This window comes from Anguilla anguilla, chromosome 15 (genome assembly GCF_013347855.1).
Source record: "Anguilla anguilla isolate fAngAng1 chromosome 15, fAngAng1.pri, whole genome shotgun sequence".
Lineage (NCBI taxonomy): Eukaryota > Metazoa > Chordata > Actinopteri > Anguilliformes > Anguillidae > Anguilla > Anguilla anguilla.
The window spans coordinates 19,717,660-19,741,782 of NC_049215.1; the positions used below are offsets into that span (position 1 = coordinate 19,717,660).

At 43.0% G+C, this 24,123-nt stretch overlaps 1 protein-coding gene across 2 annotated transcripts in view; it reads right to left on the minus strand.

Moving 5' to 3' along the window:
* The window catches only part of epha6 (eph receptor A6), a 202,380-nt gene that overhangs the window by 52,327 nt on the left and 125,930 nt on the right, over nucleotides 1-24,123 (minus strand). For both annotated transcript variants that reach the window (XM_035394742.1, XM_035394741.1), the window contains one exon: nucleotides 22,126-22,461. In XM_035394742.1, the coding sequence (XP_035250633.1) occupies nucleotides 22,126-22,461 (336 nt within the window). The remainder of the gene's footprint in view (nucleotides 1-22,125; nucleotides 22,462-24,123) is intronic.

The window sequence follows — 24,123 nt, forward strand, 5'->3', positions numbered from 1 at the left end:
ATCATTAATGCATCCTTACTAAATTCATTGCCAAATGTAATCCAACATTTAAAACTAAAGGTTATTAAATGCAGCACAAACCAAGGTTGGTGAAAGTGATGGAATTCTTTGCAAGGTCACAATATGTACTGTTCCACCCACACATGTGCACTCAACATGACTGCGCATGCACACACACACACACACACATGCACGCGCACGCACGCACCCACGCACGCATGCACGCATGCACGCACACACACACACACACACACACACTCCAGGATTGTCCAGTGGTGTAGCCAGTGCCACCCTGCTGGTCTCTAATTTGCGCAGGCCTGATTCATCTGCTGTATATAAAGTGCTCTGACAGTGAATTCCACGCTAGGCTGCCCCGGGGAACAGGAAGCACACAGATGAATCAGACAGGTCCAGGGGGGGCCAGCCTCCATTTCCTTACGTCTGTGTTACCCTGCTGTCGCTTCCTCAGCCTTTTTCTCTCAGGGACATTGCTACTTAAGTCTTAATTTCAATCACGCTAACGGTGCAAATGACTGAGCGAGCAAATGAAAGCTGCAGATGAGAGAGTGGATGTAGGGCAGAGGGCTCTGTGGCTTCAGTCTGGCCAATCGTCCTGCAGAAGCCCTCAAAGTGACCATTATCCAAATCCCTACACCCTGTGTGCACCAACGCCAAGGTCAATGACCACTGCGCAGGAGGAGAGAGCTCCATCCGCCCGGTCTTGCCCACCCCTCGCTTTAATAGATAAAAACAAAAAAACAGACAATGACGTGAGAAAGTTGAAACAAGACAGAAAAACGGTGCTGTGGAGCGTGAGGCTTTAAGGAACACGGAATAAAATGAACCAGAGTCACAAATCGGGCCGTACTGACAGTTACCCTGCTGGGCTTGTCATTTAGGCTATCAGCCAGAGGGATGGGGAGCGGGGCAAGGTCCCGGGTCCCACTCTTCTGTCTCTGACTCCTGTCTCTGGGGGTGTCGGGTGAGCTGTCTCCTCACCAACCCATCGCCTGTGCACCCCCCCACCCCCCTGACAGGGACCACCATCTTTCCCCTCCACCTGTCAGGGACACCATTCCTCAACATCTCTGGACGGGCGAAGCTGAAATGCTCGACCCCCCCCCCCCCCCCCCCCCCCCCAATCCTTCTTTCAAGGTCTCACTCTCTGCTGTCTACCTACAGAAGTGCATCATGGGTCACAGCGCTCTTTGGCTGAAGGTTGAAAACCAGTCATTTGCTGTCACAAACTCCAGAGAGGAAATATGTGCACACAGTAGATAGGATTGCACTCCGATTGGCTCTTATGATCTTCTTGTGTTTGTGTTAATATCCTGTTTCCATCCAACCTCATTACATAATGCAGGGTCCATTATTCTGCCAACTACCTCTCTCAGTTCTCGAGATGTTTGATTTTCGATCCCCAGTATCAAGGATATTGAATTATGCAATCACCAGGAAACATTGCATAGTAGAGCCACTGCTTATCACAAAAATGATATGCAAGATTCATACAGGATTATTATGAGCAGAAAGAATGCATACTCAAAAGCATGGCAAAAAGCATTATCCACTCTGAAATGCATTTGCACTTTTAAACATGGAGAGCGAAGAGAAGTGAACGAAACGCTGCCTCATTTGAATGAAATGGAAGCATTCAATGGTAAGAAGGGATGATTCCATGACAGCTGGGGCCATTTGTAGGAACGCGAGTGTGTAAAACATTACAGCCAGTTCAGCTCGACGCAAAATTCATAATGTGGGAGATTTAGCGGCTGCTTTTTATGATGCGTTTACCGCTGCGGTGCCGCGACTGAGCGGGAAACGGCCGCTCGTGTCCGGGGGGGGGGGCTGCTTTCCCCCGCAGCGTCACCCCTCTATACTGTGACTGCTCCTGGCAGGGAGAAGAGGGAACATGCAGATTAAAAAAGCAGAGTGAGGACAGAGGCCGCTGGCACCCTACGTCCTGCAGCCATTTTGTGTCGTGCTGCCGCAGACCCCCTCAGTTAAGCGGCTGTGTGCCGAGCGAGTCCCCTGTGGAGGAGGTCATGGCCGTATCCCCGCCCGGCTGACCAGGAGGCGCCGATTCTGCCTGCGCGGTTACGCGTGCCGTTTAAATGCCGGGCTGCCGACAGACACGGTGATGGGGAGGAGGGGGGGGGGCTTCTATTCCAAACACGCGCTTCCATGCAGACCAGACGTGTCCCAGAGGACCGGCTGCAATAATGCTTTAATAGTGGGAACATCAATAATGCACGCTCTTAACGCCCCACTTTGTGAGCCCCGCCGCAAACAAATAAAAACAGCTGCTGCTGCAGCGCGCAGGACACTGAACACGCTCCGCTCGGCTCTCTCTCTCTCTCTGATCCATAAAGCAGACAGAATTCATCAATGCTACAGAATGAAGAATTCATGGATGTTTGTGCAATGCACAGCAACCCCTGGAAATAAGCATTAACTAATAGGCGGTACCTTGCACGTTGGGTAGGACAGCTGCATGGATAACAACTGTTGAGAATGTGGAAGCAAAGCCGAGCACACAATAGCTCTGTGAATTCTCTCAGAGCTCAATTCAACTGCTGCAGCACCAACAATGGTCACCCTAATTATTTTGTAACCAATTTACCACAGCAGAATTTTTTTTCTGAATTACTAGAACCATGGCTTCATTTTGTCCGTTGAAGCTGGAGCATTTATTTTTCTTTTAGCCTCAATCTCTTTTTTGTTAATCTACTCAGTCTGAACTGCAGTGAGAAGGAGGCTGGGTTGCTGGAGAGAACTGAAAGAGTCTGGCTTCCGCTCTTTGCCTTCCTTCTCTTTGACCTTCAGGAGCCCCATGTCGACACCGTTTCCTCAATCAATTTCATGGGGTATGACTGCAACTCAGCTGAGCGTAAACACGTGTTATTTTTTCTTTCCGTTTTTTTGGAAACCATTTTTATTCTGGTGTTACAGTCCCTCTCCTCCTGGCACACACACAAGAGTAATGCATTCTGTGCTATCTACACATCGTCAGTCCAGGACCTTTAATTCCCTGCACATTAATCCTTGAGTGATTTTCAATTCTACATCTCGGAGATTTATCCGTTTCTCTTTCTACTCCTCCTCTTCATCTGTCCCTTTTTTTTGCTTTAAGTGTAGTCTCTTTCGACCAAGAGGCCTTTTGCCACAAAGTCCAATTTCATGCCAAGTGACATCCTATTTGTGCAAGGCAAAGCACAGATGCCTATTCTGAATCACTTACCAAGTTAAAGCATTGCCCTGAAGTTTCATTTGTCAGGCCTTCTCTGTCTTATGTGCCTCACATGCAGTAGCAGTAGCATATGAGCGCCGGTAATTAATGAAACTGTAATGGTGCCATGGAAAAATAACACCCAGGCATAAAATATGTGATTTTACGTATTAAGGCCAGAGTGGTTGTGCGCTTGGCGACTCAACAAAATACCTTCACTGAGATTCTTTCGGTATTAAAAATGTAAAGGAATCAAATCAAATAAAACAAACAGTAAGGCAATACAAAGCTCCACTTTAAGCACAAATTAAATGAGAACACAGTTTCTAATTTTCCCATAAGAGGAAACCGAGGCGCTAAGTTCAAGAAAGGGACTGGACACAGGAGAATGAGCACGTCTTTGGTTTCTTTAAACAGTGCAGTTCCGTCATGCTAATTTCTTCTTCTGCTCGAGCATTATGCAAATCAGTCGACCCCTGCCCTCTAATATTTTGATAACAAAAGATTTTTGTGCACATACACACACAATTCCAAACACAGCCCCGCTCATCTTGATGTTATGTGAGGTATTCAATCGTTTTCCAAAGAAGTGCAATCAACATCCCGATTTCATCACTGCGCCTTGTTTATTAAAGTACGATATCAAAAACAAATATGTCAAGACACTCAATTTACTAATGTCATTTTATTCCACGTATGGTTGAGAAGAGGAGGGAATCTTGTGAATCCAGGAACAAAATGCTGCATTGTTTCAATGTTTTTGACACGTTAGGTGTTTCCTCTGGAGAGTAGTGAGTTCATTAAGCATCATTAAGACCTAGCACCTTTATTATGGGGATGTCCCAGCACAGCAGCCTCTGTTTTAACCTTGAACCACCTCTCAGCCTGGCGTTTCCCATAAAAATTCAATGTACACAAAGCAGCGGCTGCATTATGCAAACGCTGAAAAGGCTCAAAGCCCTGTCAGTCTCAGGGCCTCAGACGTGCCTTTCCCACTGTTTCCCTCAGACACCGGCATTATCTGAAATACTTGTGTGTGTGAAATGTTTGAATTACAGTCTCCTTTCATCTCATTCCAATTGCGCTGGGACTTCATAACTGACACAGGTGAGTGGGGAGAGTGACGTGCTCTAGTGGCTGCAGAGTGGGGGAACGGCTGAGACGACTCTTTCTGCCAGATTTATGGAGCCTGGGAACTGTGGAGATTAAAGTACTGGGAGAGAACTTTGGTGAGGGATACAGAAATTCTAAAACTAAAAAACAGGGGAAGCAGGGGTACTGCTGATGGGAGGCTCAAGAGAGTCTTCAGATCTTTGGAGACACCCAGGCTGATAATGTATACAGATTCCACACACTGCATACAGACATGATACACTGTATACAGACACACTGCATACAGGCACCACACACTGTATACAGGCACCACACACTGCATACAGGCACCACACACTGTATACAGGCACCACACACTGTATACAGACACCACAGACTGCATACAGACACTGCACACTGTACATTTCAGACAAGGCCCTCTTAAGACAGCAGCTACAGTACTGCACTGCTCCCACAGTCAGACTTGCAGGTGGAGAGAGGCACAGGCACACAGACCAGCACGGTTCTCCTTTGTCCTCTATGAGGAGAGAACTTGGTCTCTGCATTATAGTCATGCTACAGTCTGCCTTTTGCACCGCAACCCTGCTCCTGTGCCTTCAGATCAAGTGCTGTGACGAGATTTTCCAACAGACCTGACCTTAAAGCAACTGTTCTTGGAGAGCAAAAGTGAAATATAGACTATGAGATGGCGTGCCCAACAGTTCATAAACTACCTGATTAAATTCACATCTGCAGACAGATATTCACGCACAGTCTAGATCAGATTTACTGGAGTATGTGATGTTCAGAGAAAGAAGCAGAAATGAACTCCACAAACTCCCAAAAATATTCATAGAATTTTAAACTAGTACTCGGGGCTGAAGCTTGCAATAAACAGCCTTTTCTAAAGCCTATGTTAAGCATGCACCTCAAATCTGCCTTGCATTTGTAAAATCTCTGAGGAGCAAGCAGGTGCATTTGCTGAATGATATTTATCAATACTTCTAGTACATCTAAATTAGTATATATAAAGTAATTATTCATTTACTTGGTGACTGGAATATGTAATACACTTAGTGTTCCCCCACAAAGTTTGAAAAGATGATGTGATTTTTATCTTGCATATCTCTTAGTGAATAGGTTCACATGGAAGGAACACAATCCTGCACTGCAGGTGCTTTTACAAGCTAATTTAGTTACATTTTTCGTGTGAATGGCAAATGGATCCGCTTGCACATTCTACACTGGTAAAGGATTCATATTTACCAGAAACAATGGTGTCACAAGCCCTCTCCTCACATACAGGGATGCAACAAAATGAACAACAGCATCAAACACATAAACCATACTACGACATTGTGTAAAACAGTTCAGACATAAGGGCTTTATTCTCAAATGTTCAGTCTGATTTCCATTCAATTCATCCCATTTGAATGTAATTATTCAAACATAATAACTGTTTCCACAGTCTCACACCTGAAAATGCATGCCGCTGCCTTATTTGTGCTCTCCTCTTTTCATTTCTCCTCTGCGAATCTGTTTGAAATTCTCGACATATATATCCTATTGTCTGGACATATTCTCAAGTATGTGTTCATTTTTAAGCAATGGAATTTCCATTTTTTTTAAAAGGACTCCATAATTCATTCTCTTTTTGCAGTTTTCCTGTGGACTGTCTATTGTGTTTTGTTATGCGTGCCACAGACTGTGACGATGAGGGAGCTTTTTCAGATGGGCTATGTAATTATAACCTGCTTTACATAAGCACACTGCACTGGTTGTTAACTTCACGCCTACTGCAACCATATTAAATCTGCCTTTTATGAATTGTGCCCATTATCTAAGTAAATCTGGGACCTAACGTGCTTTGGGGGGAAATTTGACATGATTCACTGCTTTGTAAGGTGATCTCAGAGCACCCTCACACAAATAACACACCTGACTGCCAGTGTGTCTCCACACATGAAGCAGATGATGGGGACCCTGAGTGTGGGCTAACTCCTCCTGTGGTGGGGGATTTAATTATGAGCATGCAACCCTCAACAACCTGCCACTTCCTGCTCGAGCAGAAGAAGCAATCACATCCTCCCCCCCAGGCTTTATGTGACTCGGTGAGAGAGTGCCACTCCTCCTCTGAGCCTGGCCAAGTCGCGTGTTAAATCCCACCAAGTTAAAGGTGATGCAGTCACACACACACACACGTTAGCTTTTGTATGCAGGTTCTGAGAGGCTTAATAGTGAGGGCTCCCTCAGGGCTGAAGTTACACACATGACCAACGGGGGGCGCTTGCCATCTGGCCTGTGGTTGCACAGCAGTGAAAGAGCCTTGCGACCCAAAGCGAGTGCTGATGTGGCAGGCCTGAACGGTGGGTTGACGGGTCTATCCACAGCCCGGTGACAGAAAAGCCACAGCGAGCAGCACTCTGCCTCCACAGGGGATGTCAGCATTCTAATTCTGTCCTCCATTAAGAGGCGGCTCATTGTAAAGTGCGTGCCATGCAGGTTAGCTGCAGGGGTGCTAATCTAAGTCCCATTTTACCACCTGTCATCACCTTCCGCTATTGTGTCTGAGCACGGCTGTAGTTCAGCTTGGGCAGGAGCGAACCATTGCATCATATGAAATAGGCACTGCAGCCACGATCCAGTCAAACTCTTACGGTGAACTTCAAAACACAGAGCAGCAATTTTTCATGGGTCTGCGCACACATTCTTCATGCTGCAACACTAATTGTAACTTTTCCTGTGGATTTGGGCAGACTGAGGCAGAGCATGTGCTCTTCTCTGAGGCATGTGATGTCACTGCTGCATCTTTCTAAACTGGGGTGGACAAGAGGAGGCCACAGAGACTCGAGTTGGAGGAAGAGGCCCTTCAGCTCAACACGCACGCCCGATCTGCAAGATGAGACATCGTCTTCCGAGCCAGCATAAACCCTCCCTCCCTCCCTCCCTGGGCAATGCCAGAACCAGCCCTGTGGGGCTGCTGGCCACTGTTCCAGAGTCATTACCCGACCCCAGGGCCCATCCATGAACTGAAAAAGTGCCTCAACAGGATGGAACATTCAGCAGAGCCCGGTAGAATTTAGTGTAAGCAGAATTTAAAGTTAGTTCCTCTTTTTTGTTAAAATAACAGGATTAATATTATGATTGCAAACTAATTAAAATGTTATCGTGAATAATTGCAAGGTTTTACTATTACTTGATTAACATTTTACTTGAGAAGGCTTTTGCTTAAATGAACCAATTGAAGATATGCATTTTTTTTTTTTTTTTGCTCAGAAATGATTTAGGAAATAAAACAAAGGACTCATTTACATCTGATGCAAGTGCAGACTAAGCAATCAAAGCTCATGCATTTAATGAATTATGTTATGGGGTGCAATCAGGACCAAAAATGCTAAGAAACATGAACTTCTGTAGAACAATTGAGCAAAATAAGACAAAATGAGCTTCACATGTTGACTTGATAAAAAGTTAATCCGTAACTTCTCAAGCAGAAAATGAAATGCCTTTCTGGCTAGCCTCATAAAACCAGTAATAAAATTCAGTCCAGTTCAGTGCTATTTCTTTCCACGGAGCGGGCTGCTAGACTACTGTAGGTCACATGCTCAGGGGACTGTGCAGCTCTTCTGTGCAGTGTAACCCAAGAGTAAAAAAAGGCTTTTTTTGCAGGGTGCTGTCCTTCCTTCTGTGATTCTTCACCAACGCTGAGAGCAGCCTGCATTAGCTTTCCAATACCAGCCAATGTCGCGAGATAAATATAGCACCGTTAGTGTAGCCAAACTACACTTTCATTCCGAATGCCTGCAGTATGAGAAGTTAGCCGACTTTAACTGTGCATACTAAAATAGGGAACTGTGCATTAATAAACTGAATCAAAGTGTCCTTGTAGAATCAAATATTTTGTTTGTTAATACATGCTGGTAACTCACTCTTTTGTTGCAACGTGTTCTCCCCAAAATGAGGCAAGCTTCAAGCAAAAATAATATAATAGCGTTAATATCTTTTGAAACATAATTCCAGGTAGAGGCAGCAAGGTGCTTTTTGGATAAAAGGGTACTTCCCATTAGATGAAGAAAGAAAAAAAGTAGAAAAATTAAGATTGGACTTTTCAAAGCTTTAAGGCACTCTTGATGGAGGAAGCAGAACTAGATTAAAAGCCTCAAGGCTTATTTGTGTAAATTGATAATGTCAGCTACCACTAAGCCTTCATTGGCAGTTAAATCCTCAGAATAATTTGATAAAAAAGAACACTCTTTTCACTTTTCTCAACAAACCCTGACCATGTCAAAATTTTAATAATGAAAAACAATTGCATTCAGAAAAGTCTCATATCCTGAATTCATAGCTGAAGACTGCAATTTAATGTGTATTATACATTTCGTATTTTTGGTTGCCATGAGCTGAGCATACCTGAAAACAAAGAATCTGATAGGTAGTTCCTCTCTAACTAACTACCTAACACCTGTACTGCCACTATAGAGTTAGTTAGTACAGTATATTACCATGTTACACCATTTCACTGATGAATCCATAATAATACATTTTGGTACAAAAGTTTTAACCTTTTAGCTTCACTTTTTTTTGCATTCCTTAGATTGATGCACCTTAAAGGGCTAAATTAACAGCAGGAGACAAGGCTTTGAGAAGTAAAACTGTTTGATGTAAATGAGGGCTGGGGAAAGTTTCTGTAGAGTCCGCAGTGCCTCGTACCACATTGATCACCACGGTTATCTGCACACTGAACGCAGCTGCTAAGGCTGTTAAGGGTACAGCTGGTGGTGAGGCTGGGACGGTCATGTGGTAATTACCCCTGCTGCCTGGAGGCAGAGGGCGGGCTACTCCAATCAAATCTCCCTCACTGAGACATTAACTATGATAAAGCCCCTTCTGAGGGAACATTATCACAACGCTCGTCCCATCATCACCCAGAACACGGTCCCACCAATAACAGCCTCTGACCTGCGTATGCATAATGTGGGAAAAGGCTGCTTTTCACTGTGGAGACCTGAAGGGGCATTTCATTGGCAGCTTGTGAAGATTTATGTTTTGTTTTTTTTGTTCATACCTTGCCTCCAGGATATAAATATATCTATTTTCATTCTGATCCAGTTAAACTGTCTTTGAATGGTCCTTCATAAGAGCTATATAATGTCCTCATGAGCACATAACAGCTTCAGGAAGCCTACATTGACATGCATAAATGCTTATGTCAAAAACCGCAAACAGGTATATTGCACATGTCAATTAGCAAGTCATGGAAAATTCACTTGGCTGCATCAGAGATGCTTGCACTTATTGGCAAAAGAATTTCTGAATGCATATAAGGTGCTTATGAAGAAGTTATACAGTTATCAGAGAAAAAATTCTAATAACAAAATGCCTTTTAATTAAGAAACGAAAAAAGTTGCAAACAAGAAACTTGAAACACGCCAGATTTTCTAAAATAAGTCTCTTAAGAGTAGAGACTTTTTCAGTCAGACATGACGTTGGGTCTGTAATCTCTGGCCACCATTACAGTTCACATCCTCCTGACTAGTGATGCTTTTTGGCTCAAGCAATGAGGTCACTGATCTGTTTACCCAAGTAACACCATTACCAAGAAGAATCAGCACGATTCAGCAGAATCCACAAACACAAATATCTAATAACTAAAAATGAAACATAACTTGAAACATAAAATGAAACAATGCATACAGTTCTAATCAACTATGGGGTGCAAACAAACTTGATTTATCTGACAAAACAATCAAAAGATCTATTCATTACAGCAGAAAATTGAGCCTGCCCACACTGCAAGACTTAAGAAGCCTTTTAAACAGATTTGAACTCAGATTACTAGGATGTCAGGTTCGTTTAGTAAGGAATACATGGCTGTAAAGATAATTTAAAATGCTTCAGCAACTACATCCTAAATATTTTCGTTTTATTTATGTACAAGCTTAACACATAAACAAATGCATTAAATACAAGGAGGGTATTTAAAAAAAATACACTGTTGTAGTGTAAAGGCTTTAACAAGAGCTTGTTTTCCTGTCTTGTTTACTATGTAGCTTGACACAATGTGTCAAAACAGAAATTTACACACTCTAAGCAGTAAAAATGTTCAATAACTAACTCCAGTACAGTACCTTCACCTCTAATGGAGAATATATGGTCCCCAGTGGAGGCCTACAAACAGTGAAAGAGTAGATTTAACACCGTCATTTTTTAACCCTAAGAATTTAGCTGTGCCATTTACATAGCTATATTTATGTACTAAGCCCAGTAAAATTATTTTATTTTATTTATACTAGAGCAACTGTGATAACTGGGATTAGAATCCAAGACCATTCTGTTCAGTGCTCAACAGCAAGAGGGTCCGAAGATGTGATATTCCTTTCCTCCACTGTAACATACAAAGACATTTCTAACACAGTAAAACAGTAAATACCCAAAGGGGGGGGGGGGGGGGGGAGAGAGAATGTGAAAAATGGCTGGGAGCAACTTGCAGACGGTAAATCAGTCACTGAGATGGCCACTGGGGAAGACAGGAGTGTAATAAATTTCTCCAAAGCCTGCCGCCACCTCTCGTATCGTCCTTTGCAGCAGGCATACCAAAAAAAAAAAAAAAAAAAAGCCCAAACAAATGGGGTCCCATAGACGTGGCGATCACCCGGGAGCCTGTAAGGTCTCGTTCACCTACGCACCCCCATCCCTCACCGACCCCTCGCCACCCCCCCGCCGTGGGCAGACGGCCGGCTGGGCACGTGCGCCTCCTGCTGTCATTACCCATAATGCATTGTGTAATGCCTGCACGCTCTCACGGGGCAGGCAGAGGTTGGCGATGCTAAGGGCGGCGTTCAGATGCGGCTAATAAATCAACCGCTAATAACCGGCCGCGTTTAGCTCTATTGACTGCCTCCACCAGCAAGGCCACGGTGCTCTTCTTCCCCGGTGGTGACACCGTTCGCCGAGCACTCGTTCATCTTTATTAAATGGCCAAAAGGAACGCTGCCCCCCCCCCACCTCGGGGACACGCCCACTGTCTGTCAGCTCACAAGCTGTCCATCAAAAGTAAGATTCAGTTTAACCGCACAGTGTCTGAATTCTATTGGCAAACTTGTGTTTTTCCTACTACTTTTGTTCTTGCAAAATGTGAGTTTGGCTGTCAGTAAAAATATGAAATGAAAGAAAAGTGTTATGACAGAAAGGGGGCGGTAACATAACACATGCATCAATTTTCTATCCATGGTGGATTGCAAAAATATATAATTAAGGTTGAATCTGGGCTATGATGTGATTTGCAGCATTACAAATATTAAGCTCTTGCACTAGTTTATAAGCCCTGAAAACGAAATACCACGCTCTAAAATGATTATTTATTGGAGGTTAGTGGAAAATGGACCAGACCTCTCATTGATAACTTCCACTGGACATGTTTTTTCTAAAACAAAATACACCTATTAGACAATACAGACATTGCTGTTTATACATGTTCTTATCCTTCTTTGCCAAGTGAACAGAGGTAGTCAGATGTTAACAGCACCAATTCCAATGCTCTGGAGACCTACATCAATCCCCCCTCTCCCCAATGGTTTTTGCTTATGCACTGAAATATGTCAATAGTGGGGCTAATCTACTTTGAAAGAACGGTTTCACAAAGAATGCATTAGTTAACCTTGAAAAAATATTAAGCAACAGAAAACAAGCTACCCTCAAGAGAAATGGCTTTATTCATTAAAGATACTTATTAAAAACGCTAGCAACAAATGTTAACAATAATGCAAATTAACATGGCTTTAAAAATTAAATCAATTATGAGGTTAATGAAAATTATATTTCATTCACAGTAATGTACAAGGATTGTTGACCATTGTTAAAATGGATTTACTTTTATTTATAAATTATTACATTTTGAAGATACAAAAAAAAAAAAAAAAACTGAAAGGAATGTATTCTTCAATGTGTTAAAGGACCATACAAGGCAGTGCAGTAGATCTGGGGTTAGGAGAACTCCTCTGCACCCACTCAAACCAATTCTCCCAGCTGTTTCACACGGAGATAAAATGGTACTTTGCAGCATCTGCTCTTTCAAATGTGGTTGCTGAGCAAAAGAAATACGACTTCTGCAAAGTTCTGACCCAAAAATGTTCACACAATTTTTAAATTTGATATTTCTCACAAACTACTTTCTGTCATCAAATGCTTTTGGAATGTGTAAACATCTGCTGATATTTCACAGTTTCAACAAAACTGGAAATTCATGACACCTGGAGAATTTGCAAAGAAAAACGTGTCTATTGTAATGCATGACATACTGATAACAATCATAGCACATTGGACAAAACCGGGAATATTGTTATATTTGACACAGAGTGATTAAAACGAGAGAGAGAGAAAGAGAGCTGTTTTGTTTTCAACTTCATTAAGCCTGTCTCTGTTAGCAGCGTGTTCATATTCCAGCATAAATGTGCTTTTGAGTGGGGAGGGAAGCGGACTGAAACAGGAAAGTCACCTCTGCAGCCCGCTGTGGTAGGATTCCAAAATGACCCATTCCTCCCACTTTGTTCTTATTAGGGCTCTTTTATCCTGACGTGTCGGGCTGGCCTGGTCTTGGGGCTCAGAGAGCGGTTTACACTGCCGTTCCCAATAACCATCACAGTAATTTTCCCCGGTGGGTAATTAAGTCTGCGGCTAATTTGTCATAGTTAGTTAGAGCGTGGCGCGGTGCTGGCAGAGAGCTGGGCGGCTGGCCGGGGCAGCGGTCAGTGCTGGGGCCCGAATCCCTCATAATCACACGCCCGCACCGCCCGTCCGCCCGCACCATCCACCTGTGCCGCTCTCCCCCGCCGTCTGTCCGCCCGCACTGCTCGCCCGCACCACCCGTCCGCCCACACTGCTCGCCTGCACCGTCTGTCCGCCCGCACCATCCGCCCTCGCCGCTCGCCCCCACCGTCTGTCCGCCCGCACTGTCCGCCCGCACTGCTCGCCCACACTGCTCGCCTGCACCGTCTGTCCGCCCGCACCATCCGCCCTCGCCGCTCGCCCCCACCGTCTGTCCGCCCGCACTGCTCGCCCGCACCGCTCGCCCGCACCGTCTGTCCGCCCGCACCATCCACCCGCGCCGCTCGCCTGCACTGCTCGCCCCCACCGTCTGTCCGCCCGCACCATCAGCCCGCACCACTCACCCACACCGCTCGCCCGCACCATCCGCCCGCCGCACCACCCGCCTCGGCCCCCGCCTTCGCAGCTCAATACAGCTCTCTGGCACGTTTGTTGTGGGACTTCACACATCAGAAACAATCTGCTCTTTTCACACATACAATTTAATACATACGCCACTGTTTCATTTGGCAAGGAATATGCACGTGTTGCAGTTAGGTTTCATTGTTCTTGTGTACAAGCTATCCCGTATTTTCAGCCCTGTACATGTAAATACTGTTCTTGCGTATATCCTATGCATGCATGTCCACTGCTATTTTTAAATCCTCAAATGAAATCTCTTGCCTGCATAACCATATGTTTAACCGCTCATGCACAATTGACCACATGTGTTTTCTCAAAAACAGGTCTTGGAGTCACGTCATCTCTGATTACAAAAAAATGTAGTACGATTAATTTTATTCAAATACTTTTTGAAGCTGAGAAAGACCTCAAACTTTATTCTAAAGTTTAGTCATTTTACAAGGAATTAATTCTAATTTGGTGCACAAATAAGGGTGCACAAGTAAAAATGACTTTTAATAGAAGTATTGAGCCACAGAATTGGCTGAATAAGATGAGATCGGCTGAAGCACCAGCAAAATGAATGAACCTCTTCAATATTTCTTGGAACTTGCTACCTCAGTTCATGGAACTGGACCATTTTGAATGAATGATTTCTATTAAAGTAACATGGTTGATGGGCAAATGGGAGAAAGCTAGCTCTAAATATGTCTGTAAAAATGAAATTGCCTACTTAAATTATAGCAGAGCACAAATTACAGGTGGCAGGTTCTGGTGCTTGCAATGGTTTAAGAGGTACAAAATAAATAATTCCTTTTATGGATTCCCACCAATGACCTTGCTCACATCACTATAATAAATGTTAAGTTCTAGGAAAGCAAAAATTGCACTTCCGCCCACTTTTGTGTTTGTTGACGCTGAGGAAGAGTCATTTTACTGTTTTATTGAAGGTATTATGCTTTGAGTGCTCCAGCTATCCTTATTTCAGTCATCTTTGAAATTAAATGGGTAAGAATGACATTAACACTTAATGAAGAGTTAATGAAGCTAATTAATGAAGTCAACACTCCTTTATGTAAGTGTTAACTTCATTAATGAGACAGTTATGGGATTCAAGTGCTCATAATCCTGAAGTTAACTAAGCTAACCTCATGCTTAGCAATGATGCTGAAACACACATTCCGTGCTACACAATTCAACTTTCAGAACAGCGTTACACAACTCCGGTCCGAGAGGGCTGGTCTGTGTGCTGGTTACTGTTCCAACCAATTACCTTAACTTTGGTTTGTGGACAGCTCTACAAACTACGCTGTTTGACTCCTGTATATGAGCACAGTAAAATAACTTGCAGTCTTCAGCTGTAGCTGGTTGAGCAGCTTACCTAATTAAGAGCAGAAGTTGGCACAAAATCCTGAAATGGATCAACCCTTGTAGTGCAGCCCTGGTTTTGAATATGCATCTGTTAGTTACTAATCATTCTCTGAATAATCCTGTCATCCTTCACTGTCCACTCATTTATTCTACTATGTCAAACGAAGGTCTGAAACACTACCCTTTAAAGGAGACTTCATTTCACTGGAAGATGTAATTTTGTAATGTGGTTGTAAGCAGGGAGTGAAGAGGTCATTCATGAGTATTTACAGTATATCCCAGAATTCACAAATATGAAAGATTGCAGCAGGAGGCAATGCCATATCTGATTACGTGATTCAAATAACACACAGCCATCTGGAATAACTGGCACAGCAGGCTACAAGCCAAAATATAAAAATAAGTACAGACACAGTCCATTTAAATAACAACACCTCGACTCAAATTAAATGTTTCAGTGATATTTGTTTTTATCTCTGCAATACACAGATGATCTCCTGAGCCTCGTTACATGCAAATCTCATTCATTTTGTGAATCCATTATATTATGACATACATTTATTTAGTCTCCAAAACAGCATCGGTCTTTGGACAAAAAATCAGGTTCCTAATTGCTTGGGAACCTAACCCACAAATATATTCACACTATTTGACTTAAAAGAAGCATGTTTTCGAATCTTCCTTCTCATAAACATAATTAATAAAACTTTCTTCCTGGAGCACTCTCAATGTATTCATAAGAGAGAGGGAGAGTGGAGCTGAAAAATGATGGCTCTTGATTGCTTAGTGACATACACTACTGCCCAGCTGCTTTCAGCAACTAAAGAAATATCACATTCCACTGCAGAATCTCTTCCCTCCACTCCTGCTCCTCCCATCTTTCTCTCTCCCCCATTTCCCTCCCTCCCCTGCCCCCTATCTCACGCTCTCACGTTTTCCTGAGCCCAAAACCCCCACCTCACATCTGCACTCTGAACAATCAATTAACTTTCTGAATTCAATGCTGCTGCACGTTCACTCCCCTGGTGCATCAATCACCATCGCCGCAGTGACTGAAAGCAGGCCCCGCCCCTCCCGTGTGCTGCCAGCCATGGCCCTGTCACCTGGAGCCCCGTTTCCCCTCCTGTTCCATGGTAACAGGGGACCCCTTCCTGTTCCGCTGTGGCTCCATTAGCAGGACACGCTGTGCTAAGCAGTAATAACCATGGAGGATGAGGCAGAGAAACAGCCTGGGCGGAACCCTTCCCTCCCGACACCCTTCAGCAGCCCAGGTCTCCTGTGCGCAGGTGAGCCTCCACTGTTCCTGGCCTCATTTAGCTTTGTTTGGCTTCGTTTTGTTTCTTTTATCAGTAGGCACCGTGTGCAGCTGCTTTGTCGATTTCTTCTCAGATGTTTTCAAGGCATCAAGAAACAATGACCCAGAAAGAAGAGTGAGAAGTGAAAACCAGGGCAACATTACCCTTTTCAGCAGCATCCAGCAGCAAAGGACTGCATCTATCTATTTATTGTTTATGTACATACAGGTGTACGGCACATGTATATTTGTAGAAGCAGCAAACAAGTGAATTATTAAAAACCAGGAATTGTGGGAAATGCTCTGATGTACAAACATTGGAAGGCATGAGGAACTCAGCTGGTTGAGAATAGTAGTAGTTACCGTGATGACTGAATGTAAAATGAATTCCTGTACAATAATAAACAGACAAGCTGACAATGTCTGCCTGCCTTGTTACTGAAGCTAGTATCACACCAAATATGAATCAAGCACTTCTCTTTGGGATGTACTGAGAGTTAACATGTATTAGAAGAAAAGAAAAAAAGCTAGAATTGTTTTCTCTTCAATTTTTTGCTTGGTGATTTATAGTGAAAATTCCATTTAGGCCCAAAAAGTCCTTCCATTTGCACTCAGCACCGGTAGAAATCGCTATCACAGGAGAGAGAGCCTTGCTTTCTCAGAAACATCTGTTTCTGTCACATATAATCTCCTGCCTCGTATAGTACGTACATTTAAAAAGCTGCTGTTCTATAAGGCCTACAAGAGTCTCTCTTCTGTATGGTGGGAAAACAGATAAATCACAATGCAGAGTTTCAACATAATCAGCTAGAATCTCTGTTGAGTGACAAAGGTGTCTGCTCATCGCCAAAATGAAGAATGGTCCTCTTATTTCTTTGTGTATTTTTTGCTTTCAAAATTTAATCTCATTCTTTCAAAGTCAGAGGAGAAAAACAGCACTGTGGTCCAGTGAAAGGGCCGTGCCATAAATCCAGCTGTAAATTTCCAAGACACTTATCTCACTCTGAAAATGTGACAGGATTTACACAGGGCCAGGGCATCCTGCTGTTAATCCCTTATCTGTATCGGCCTCTTGGCAGTGTGTAAACATGTTCAAAAGACGTGTGAATGTGGACGTATTGCAGCTACAGATTATTAGGGTTCCAGTTTAAAAAAAAAATGAAATAAAAAGAAGAATAAAGCAGTCGTTCAGTGAGCAATGCAAAGTTGTCAGTTGGCTGGAGGTGATACGGGCAGGAGATATGCTGGGATATAGAAGAGTGTTTTGAGAAGCATCAGCACCCTTAAGTGTCACAGCTGTGAAACCTCTTGTTAAATGAGGCTGTTTAAAGGTCTTTGAGTAAGTAGTGCTAATTAAAACAGATTAATTAGCCTCTTAATACTAGCTTTACTTACTTTTCACAACTATCTAAACCATACACTGCACTCTGGTGCAATAAAGAGAAGCACTGCATATGCAGTAAAAATGTGTGAAATGGTCCATCGTCCTCTTAATTTCCTCTGAAGGTGCATGGATATGAGATTTGTCTGCTGTGTGCTCACAGCACACCTGGCCACTTGTTTGTACTATCATAAAGGCCTGTGTAGCCTGTTACTCTACCAGATTTTTATGTGATGAATCTTGCCAAATTTTTCTAAACTTTTGAGCAGATATTGGCACTGACCTTGAGTTTGTGTGCCCATTCAGGTCAGACTTCTCCATTTCACATTTCAAAAGGTATTTTTATGTGAGAGAGAGAGAGAGAGAGAAATGTAAAAATTATTTTTATTGCATAAGTTAAAAACCCTTTCTTTGGTTTAGTTCCACTGTGGTATTGATGACTCAAATAGCTTTATTGTGTGGTGGAGCAATAGTATTCGCACCGATACAGGAGAGAGAGATGGTGTCCATATCTTATTGTGTTCATTTTCATTTTTACTGAAAACTCTCTTTCAAATGTAGTCATTTAGTTTAATTATTTCTCAGAGGTAATATTAATATTCTCCACTGAACTTGGGTATTTTTCTCTGAACTGGGGTATTCTCCTCTGAAATTGGGTATTTTCTAAGTTGCACTAATTCAGGGCACAGCCTAATGTAATTGAGTTGGCTGCGTGCTGTAACAGTCCAGACTCAGAATTGCAAGTGCTGTTGCTCAGAATGGAAGGTAGTAGAGGAAGAGGAATCAATATGACACTTCATATTTTCAGTCGAAGATGATAAACTCTGATTAAATTATGAACTGGACAAATTGCTCCACAGGAAAGACTGATGATAAAGGAGTTTGTGTTTTCCTTTCAAGTGGGGAAAATAACATGTCTGGAAAGTACAGCAGGATGCATCCTGCTGGAGATGATGAATCGTGTTTCTTTTTTTTCCAAATCTTTTTGCTTACTAAACAACAATGTAGTGTTGCATTTTTACAAAAATGAATGATTATGCGCTCACAAAGTTCAATACATGTTTACACAAGACTAATAAAATTCATTCAAAATATATAAAATGTGGCTTTCAAGAATAATTTACTAAGCATCCTCATGTAAGACTATATATGATATACAACACATTTTACTATCTACTATCAGCCATACGGAATAAATATAAGCAATGTTTTTGTCTGCCAATGCAAACATGGTTGCTTATCATACTGCAAATGTGATAGGGATACCCTTATTTTTATCTTATTTTTCATCTGGTTGCATATCCTTCACAGTGCCCACAGACAAAAGTATAAAACCACAGTATCTAGCAATCATATTTGTTACTTTCATAAAAATAATGGGCATAGGGGTGACCTGAGGGATGGGACCAGTGCAGATTTTCATAATCCAGCCAATCAAATTGAATATGTAAATGATTACATGATGTGACCCCATTAAGCAGGTGGGGGAACAGAAGCTATGGCTGTAATGATAGCTCTCATTTTCAGTGTCCAGCAGTGCAATCAGGGACTATTCTCATCTTCAGGTTGTGTTTCACATGACTGATAATCTTGAAAATCTATAAGTAGTAACACAGATAATATTTATATATGCCCAATTCATAGCTGACTGCCCCCATTCAAGACTAAGGCATAAACAATAATATTATACATTTACCATTACCTAAAATTAAAAAGAAAATGTATATATAAAACCAGTCAGCCTTGCTGAATAAGCAAGGCAAATGTCTTTAGTCAAGGTAAAGGACAAACACAACTGAAGTAGGGTTGAATTCAGGCTAAAGTTTTTGACGACTTAATTCCCACATTAAACCTTGAGCCTGTTTATCTGATTGATTTTATTGAGTTGTGCCCAGAGCGAGAATTCAGCTGCCGAGTTTCAGTACTGCAGTGAGCCACATTCCAGGCACGTCCTCGACATTTGTAGTGTGGCCCTGTTGTCTTGTTCTTTTCCTGCTCACTTTGTTATCCACCTGTTTGATGTATCCAGTCTGTGAATCAAGCTGTGCGTCCGTTCCCCTCTGTCCTGCTTTTAAACAGTGTGTGCAGTCTGACTGATAAACTGGGCTTAATTGTAGTGTATCTGATGCCGGGCTGAGCGGCTGCAGATCAGAGCTACAATGACCCAGAGAGGAAGGTCATCCCCTCCACTCCTGCACACTGGAGACGCAGGCATATGCACACACGCAAGCATTCTTGCACAGACACGCACGCACACACAGACACACGCACGGACAGTCACAGACACACTCACGCACAGACACACGCATGCACACACGCATGCACAGACACGCACGCACACACAGACACACTCACGCACAAACACAGACACACTCACGCACAGACACACGCACGCATGCACACACGCGCACGCACACACAGGCACACACGCATGCACAGACACGCACCAAGCATGCATGTACACATGCATGCACAGACACACGTGAACATGCAGACACGCATGCACGCACGCAGGCATGTATGCAAGCATACACACACACACACACAGACACAAACACATGTACTTACATATACACACAAACATTCACAAACAAAAAACACAAATAAATCATACACACTTCCAAATCATTTTGAAACTCTCACCTGAAATACAAACTAGTGCCTAGTTTATACTGTTGGTCTTGTTATGTGAACACAAATAAACTTCCAAATATGTTCTTCTAATAAACAATGAAATTATAAGCCAGACAGATCCCATGACGTGGTCCAATTACAGAAAGTACTTGGCCCTGTATTTTAATCGTACCCACAGTCTCTTGTATCCAGCCCATCACACCCATTAGCCTCCAGTGGGAGTGTGTTCCACAGCACCAAGAGGAAATGACCAATCAGTCACAGACATCACGCTGGGCATTAATGACTTCACCTTAGTTAGGGGTAATAGAGGTGGACACAAATAGCCGCGCTAAGTACACAGAACATGATTTTGCCCAGAGAAGTGCTTTATATCCTGATGCAATTCTCTGAACAAAAACAAACCCCATCCAAGTATGCCCCCTCATGTGAAAATGCGATTGCACAAACTGACTGCGCTCGCACAGCTATTTCTGAACTGGTGGAAACAAAGTGCCGAGGCTTGATATAGCAGCACTGGCGGCGCCGCCTATTTGAACATGTACGACCCGTGCAAACAGCCCTGGAGCAAGCCGCCTATTTGCACACCTGGACGACGCATAAACACAGCCACAGACAGGAGGAACCCTGTGTTTTGAAAGGACTGAGAACACAATTACAGGAGAAAAGCCAGCCCCTCTAAAAAGCAGTACAAACACTCGTTGGTTACAGACTGTCTAGAGCACAAGATCAAAGATTCATTTATATTCCCTGGACTAAAGCTTTCTTTGGAAGTTGAACTGATCTGCGCCAGACTAAAGATTGCAAGACTGCACAAAACCTGATAGAAAAACCCAGACAGTTTTTAAACATTTAAACATTTTAAGTGGTAACAATTTGTAACAATTGCATAATACCCTGGTGATATGAAAAGGCTGTTGCATAAACAGCAGATACAGCTTAATTAAGAAACATCTATGCAAATGGTATGCAAACACCAAGAACATACCACTACACTACTGCTTGACAAATACATATTAAATTATTAATAGTTTTTCAAGCTTAAACAAACTTTGAGCAGCATCACAGTGTAGTGAACAGAATACTGTTAATGTGCATCTTGTGGCCATTTCCGGGAGCCTACATACTCACCCTACACCAAAGTGGCTATATTGTACTTCAATGGAAAAATGAAAAAGCCTATATATTTTCTTAATCCAGAGTACAATTCCCATTAAAATGACACAAAAATAATATTAGAGTATTCTTAGGGATTTAAATGTTTAAATGTTAAAGGTTCAAATGCCTTTTAAAAAACTAATAAAATTTTATTTTGTAACATCTACATTCCAGCACACAACCCTTGCTGTGAATGCCCAATTTTTCAGTTTGTACTGAAAAATCTGATTCCCATTTGTGTACTCATAAACCATTATTCCTACATGTAATCCTGATAAATGCCCTTTGCCCCTGTGAGTATTCATAATCTTAGGATTCACACCTGCATACTCATCAATATTTGATTCCCACATGTGTATTCTAAACATCTACTTTCTGTATGTGTACACAAAAAACTTGATTTTGGTGTGTGTACTCATAAGTGCCAAAGTCCTGCATGTGTACTTACAAACCCCAGATTCTGATGTGTACTCATAAACCCCCAATTCTGATGTGTGTACTCATAAGTGCCAAAGTCCTGCGGTGTACTCATAAACCCCTGATTCTGATGTGTACTCATAAACTCCTGATTCTGATGTGTATACTCATAAACCCCAGATTCTGATGTGTACTCATAAACTCCTGATTCTGATGTGTATACTCATAAACCCCCTGATTCTGATGTGTGCACTCATAAACCCCTGTTTCTGATGTGTGTACTCATAAACCCCCTGATTCTGATGTGTGCACTCATAAGTGCTAAAGTCCTGCATGTGTACTCACCGCCCTGGTCAGTGCTGATGGTGATGGCTGCAACTGGCCGTGGAAAGGAGCTCATCTCAGACACGCCGTTGAAGGACTCGATCTCGAAGGTGTAGTTTGCGTGGGCTGTGAAGTCCAGCACGGTGACCGAGGCATTGATGAGGCCCTGAGGCCGGGGGACGAAGCGAAGGTCACCCCCACACAGCTCACACTGCCGGGGGTCCGCCCCACACCGCTTACACAGGACGTTGTAAGTGAGGTCCTTCCTGCCCCCCATGTCACTGGGTGGGCTCCACTCCAGGAACAGCGAGGTCTCGTTAATGTTGAAGACCACATTCCTGGGAGGGGATGGAGGGCCTGCAAACAAAACAAAAAACATCAGAACACACATCCATTTTTTTCAACCATTTACACTGGTACTATGGACACAGGACACAAAACTCAAAGCCTATGTATCAATTTTAAAAACACTATAATCTATAAGTACATTTAATTTGCTTTTACTCACACTTTATTTTCAAATGACCGTTTTGTAAAACACTAAACAGAATTCTCCTCATTGAGCACAATACAAATTGAATCTCATGGTCACACTTCTACACTTAATGTATCTGATGACCACATTGGAGCCTCACAGGTGTGAACCCTGAGCCTCAGGACAGATTAAAGGGAGCTCATTGGCCACTGTGCCATTGAGAATGTCCCAGGCTCACATGAGTGATGTCACTATGCTCACAGCCCTGGTTGCAGTCATCATTCAGTGAGGCATAAAACAGCCCCACTTCCCATTTCCCCCGATGCACTTCTTAACCGCCCCACACAAGAACATGCAAGCATAAGAATATAAGAATGTCTCAAGAGGGGAATAACTCATCTAGCCCATCTAGGCTGATCATTTTGCTTAATCTCTAGAATAACTGCTTCTGCTGCATTACCTGGGAGGACAAAAACTATGCATTCAAGAAATAATATGGCGCAGTATGATTGTCTGATGTTATCTTCTTTCCCTTTCAAAATATGCACAGTAAAAGGTGTTCTGCCTGAGCTGGGGCTAAGTTCTCCAGCAATCAACCTACAATAGTCATTAGAGTACAATGCATTGACAACTCAGGATATATGACCTGATAATGCTGATAATGTTGATCATGGATCAAACATCAACAACAGAAACTGAAATCTGTGGTCAACATGGCACGTTAGCTTTCACCCCTGCTCACTCATAGAAAGCATTGAAGAAACTGATTTGTCAACAATGCTTCAGAGTTGACTATGCTGCAGAAGTCCACTGTGCATGGAGAGCACATAAGTGATGGAACTGCGTGAAGACTTGGCTCAATATGGATTTACAGACACACAGGCACCCGAATTAAAAGCTTAAACCGTGATATTTTACATCAGGCACATGCTCTGGTGCTTAATTTCCTGAAGGCAAATGTGAAGTAGACACAACAGGAAGGATTACTGTCTCCTTACAACCATTCCCCCATCATTAGCAAAATAAGCTACCTTCTGTTTCGAACATTAAAGGAAGTGCTTTGGGTAAGAGACACTTGTAAGCAGAGGGTGTGCTGTTTGATCAAGGGTGCCGATAGCGCTGTTGTTCCCTCGACTGAGGTATATCACCCAAATTGCTTTGGTACCCGGCTGTGGGATGTGTTAAAGGTACAGTGTGTATGAAATCAGCTCTGATGAGGCTCAAACCTAAGCCCAGAGAAGTGTCCTTTACAGTGCGGAAAAAAGGGAGGCATGGGAACAGCCACCTGACAACAACAACAAGGGGTAAGAGAGTACCTGATGTCTCCTGCTTTTTAGGTGAGGGAAAGGGTCTGTACCAGACTGTGCGTCCCATCTGTGCACAAGAACAGGGTCTTTCACGGGATGAGCCATCCAGCAGCACCTAAGAGATCTCTTCAGTACAGACCACCACCCGGTGCTCTGTATTAAGAGTCATAGCTGTCCTCTATAAATAAACCCCTCTCCATCCACAATTGATCTTTGCGAAAAGCCTTTTTTAGATGG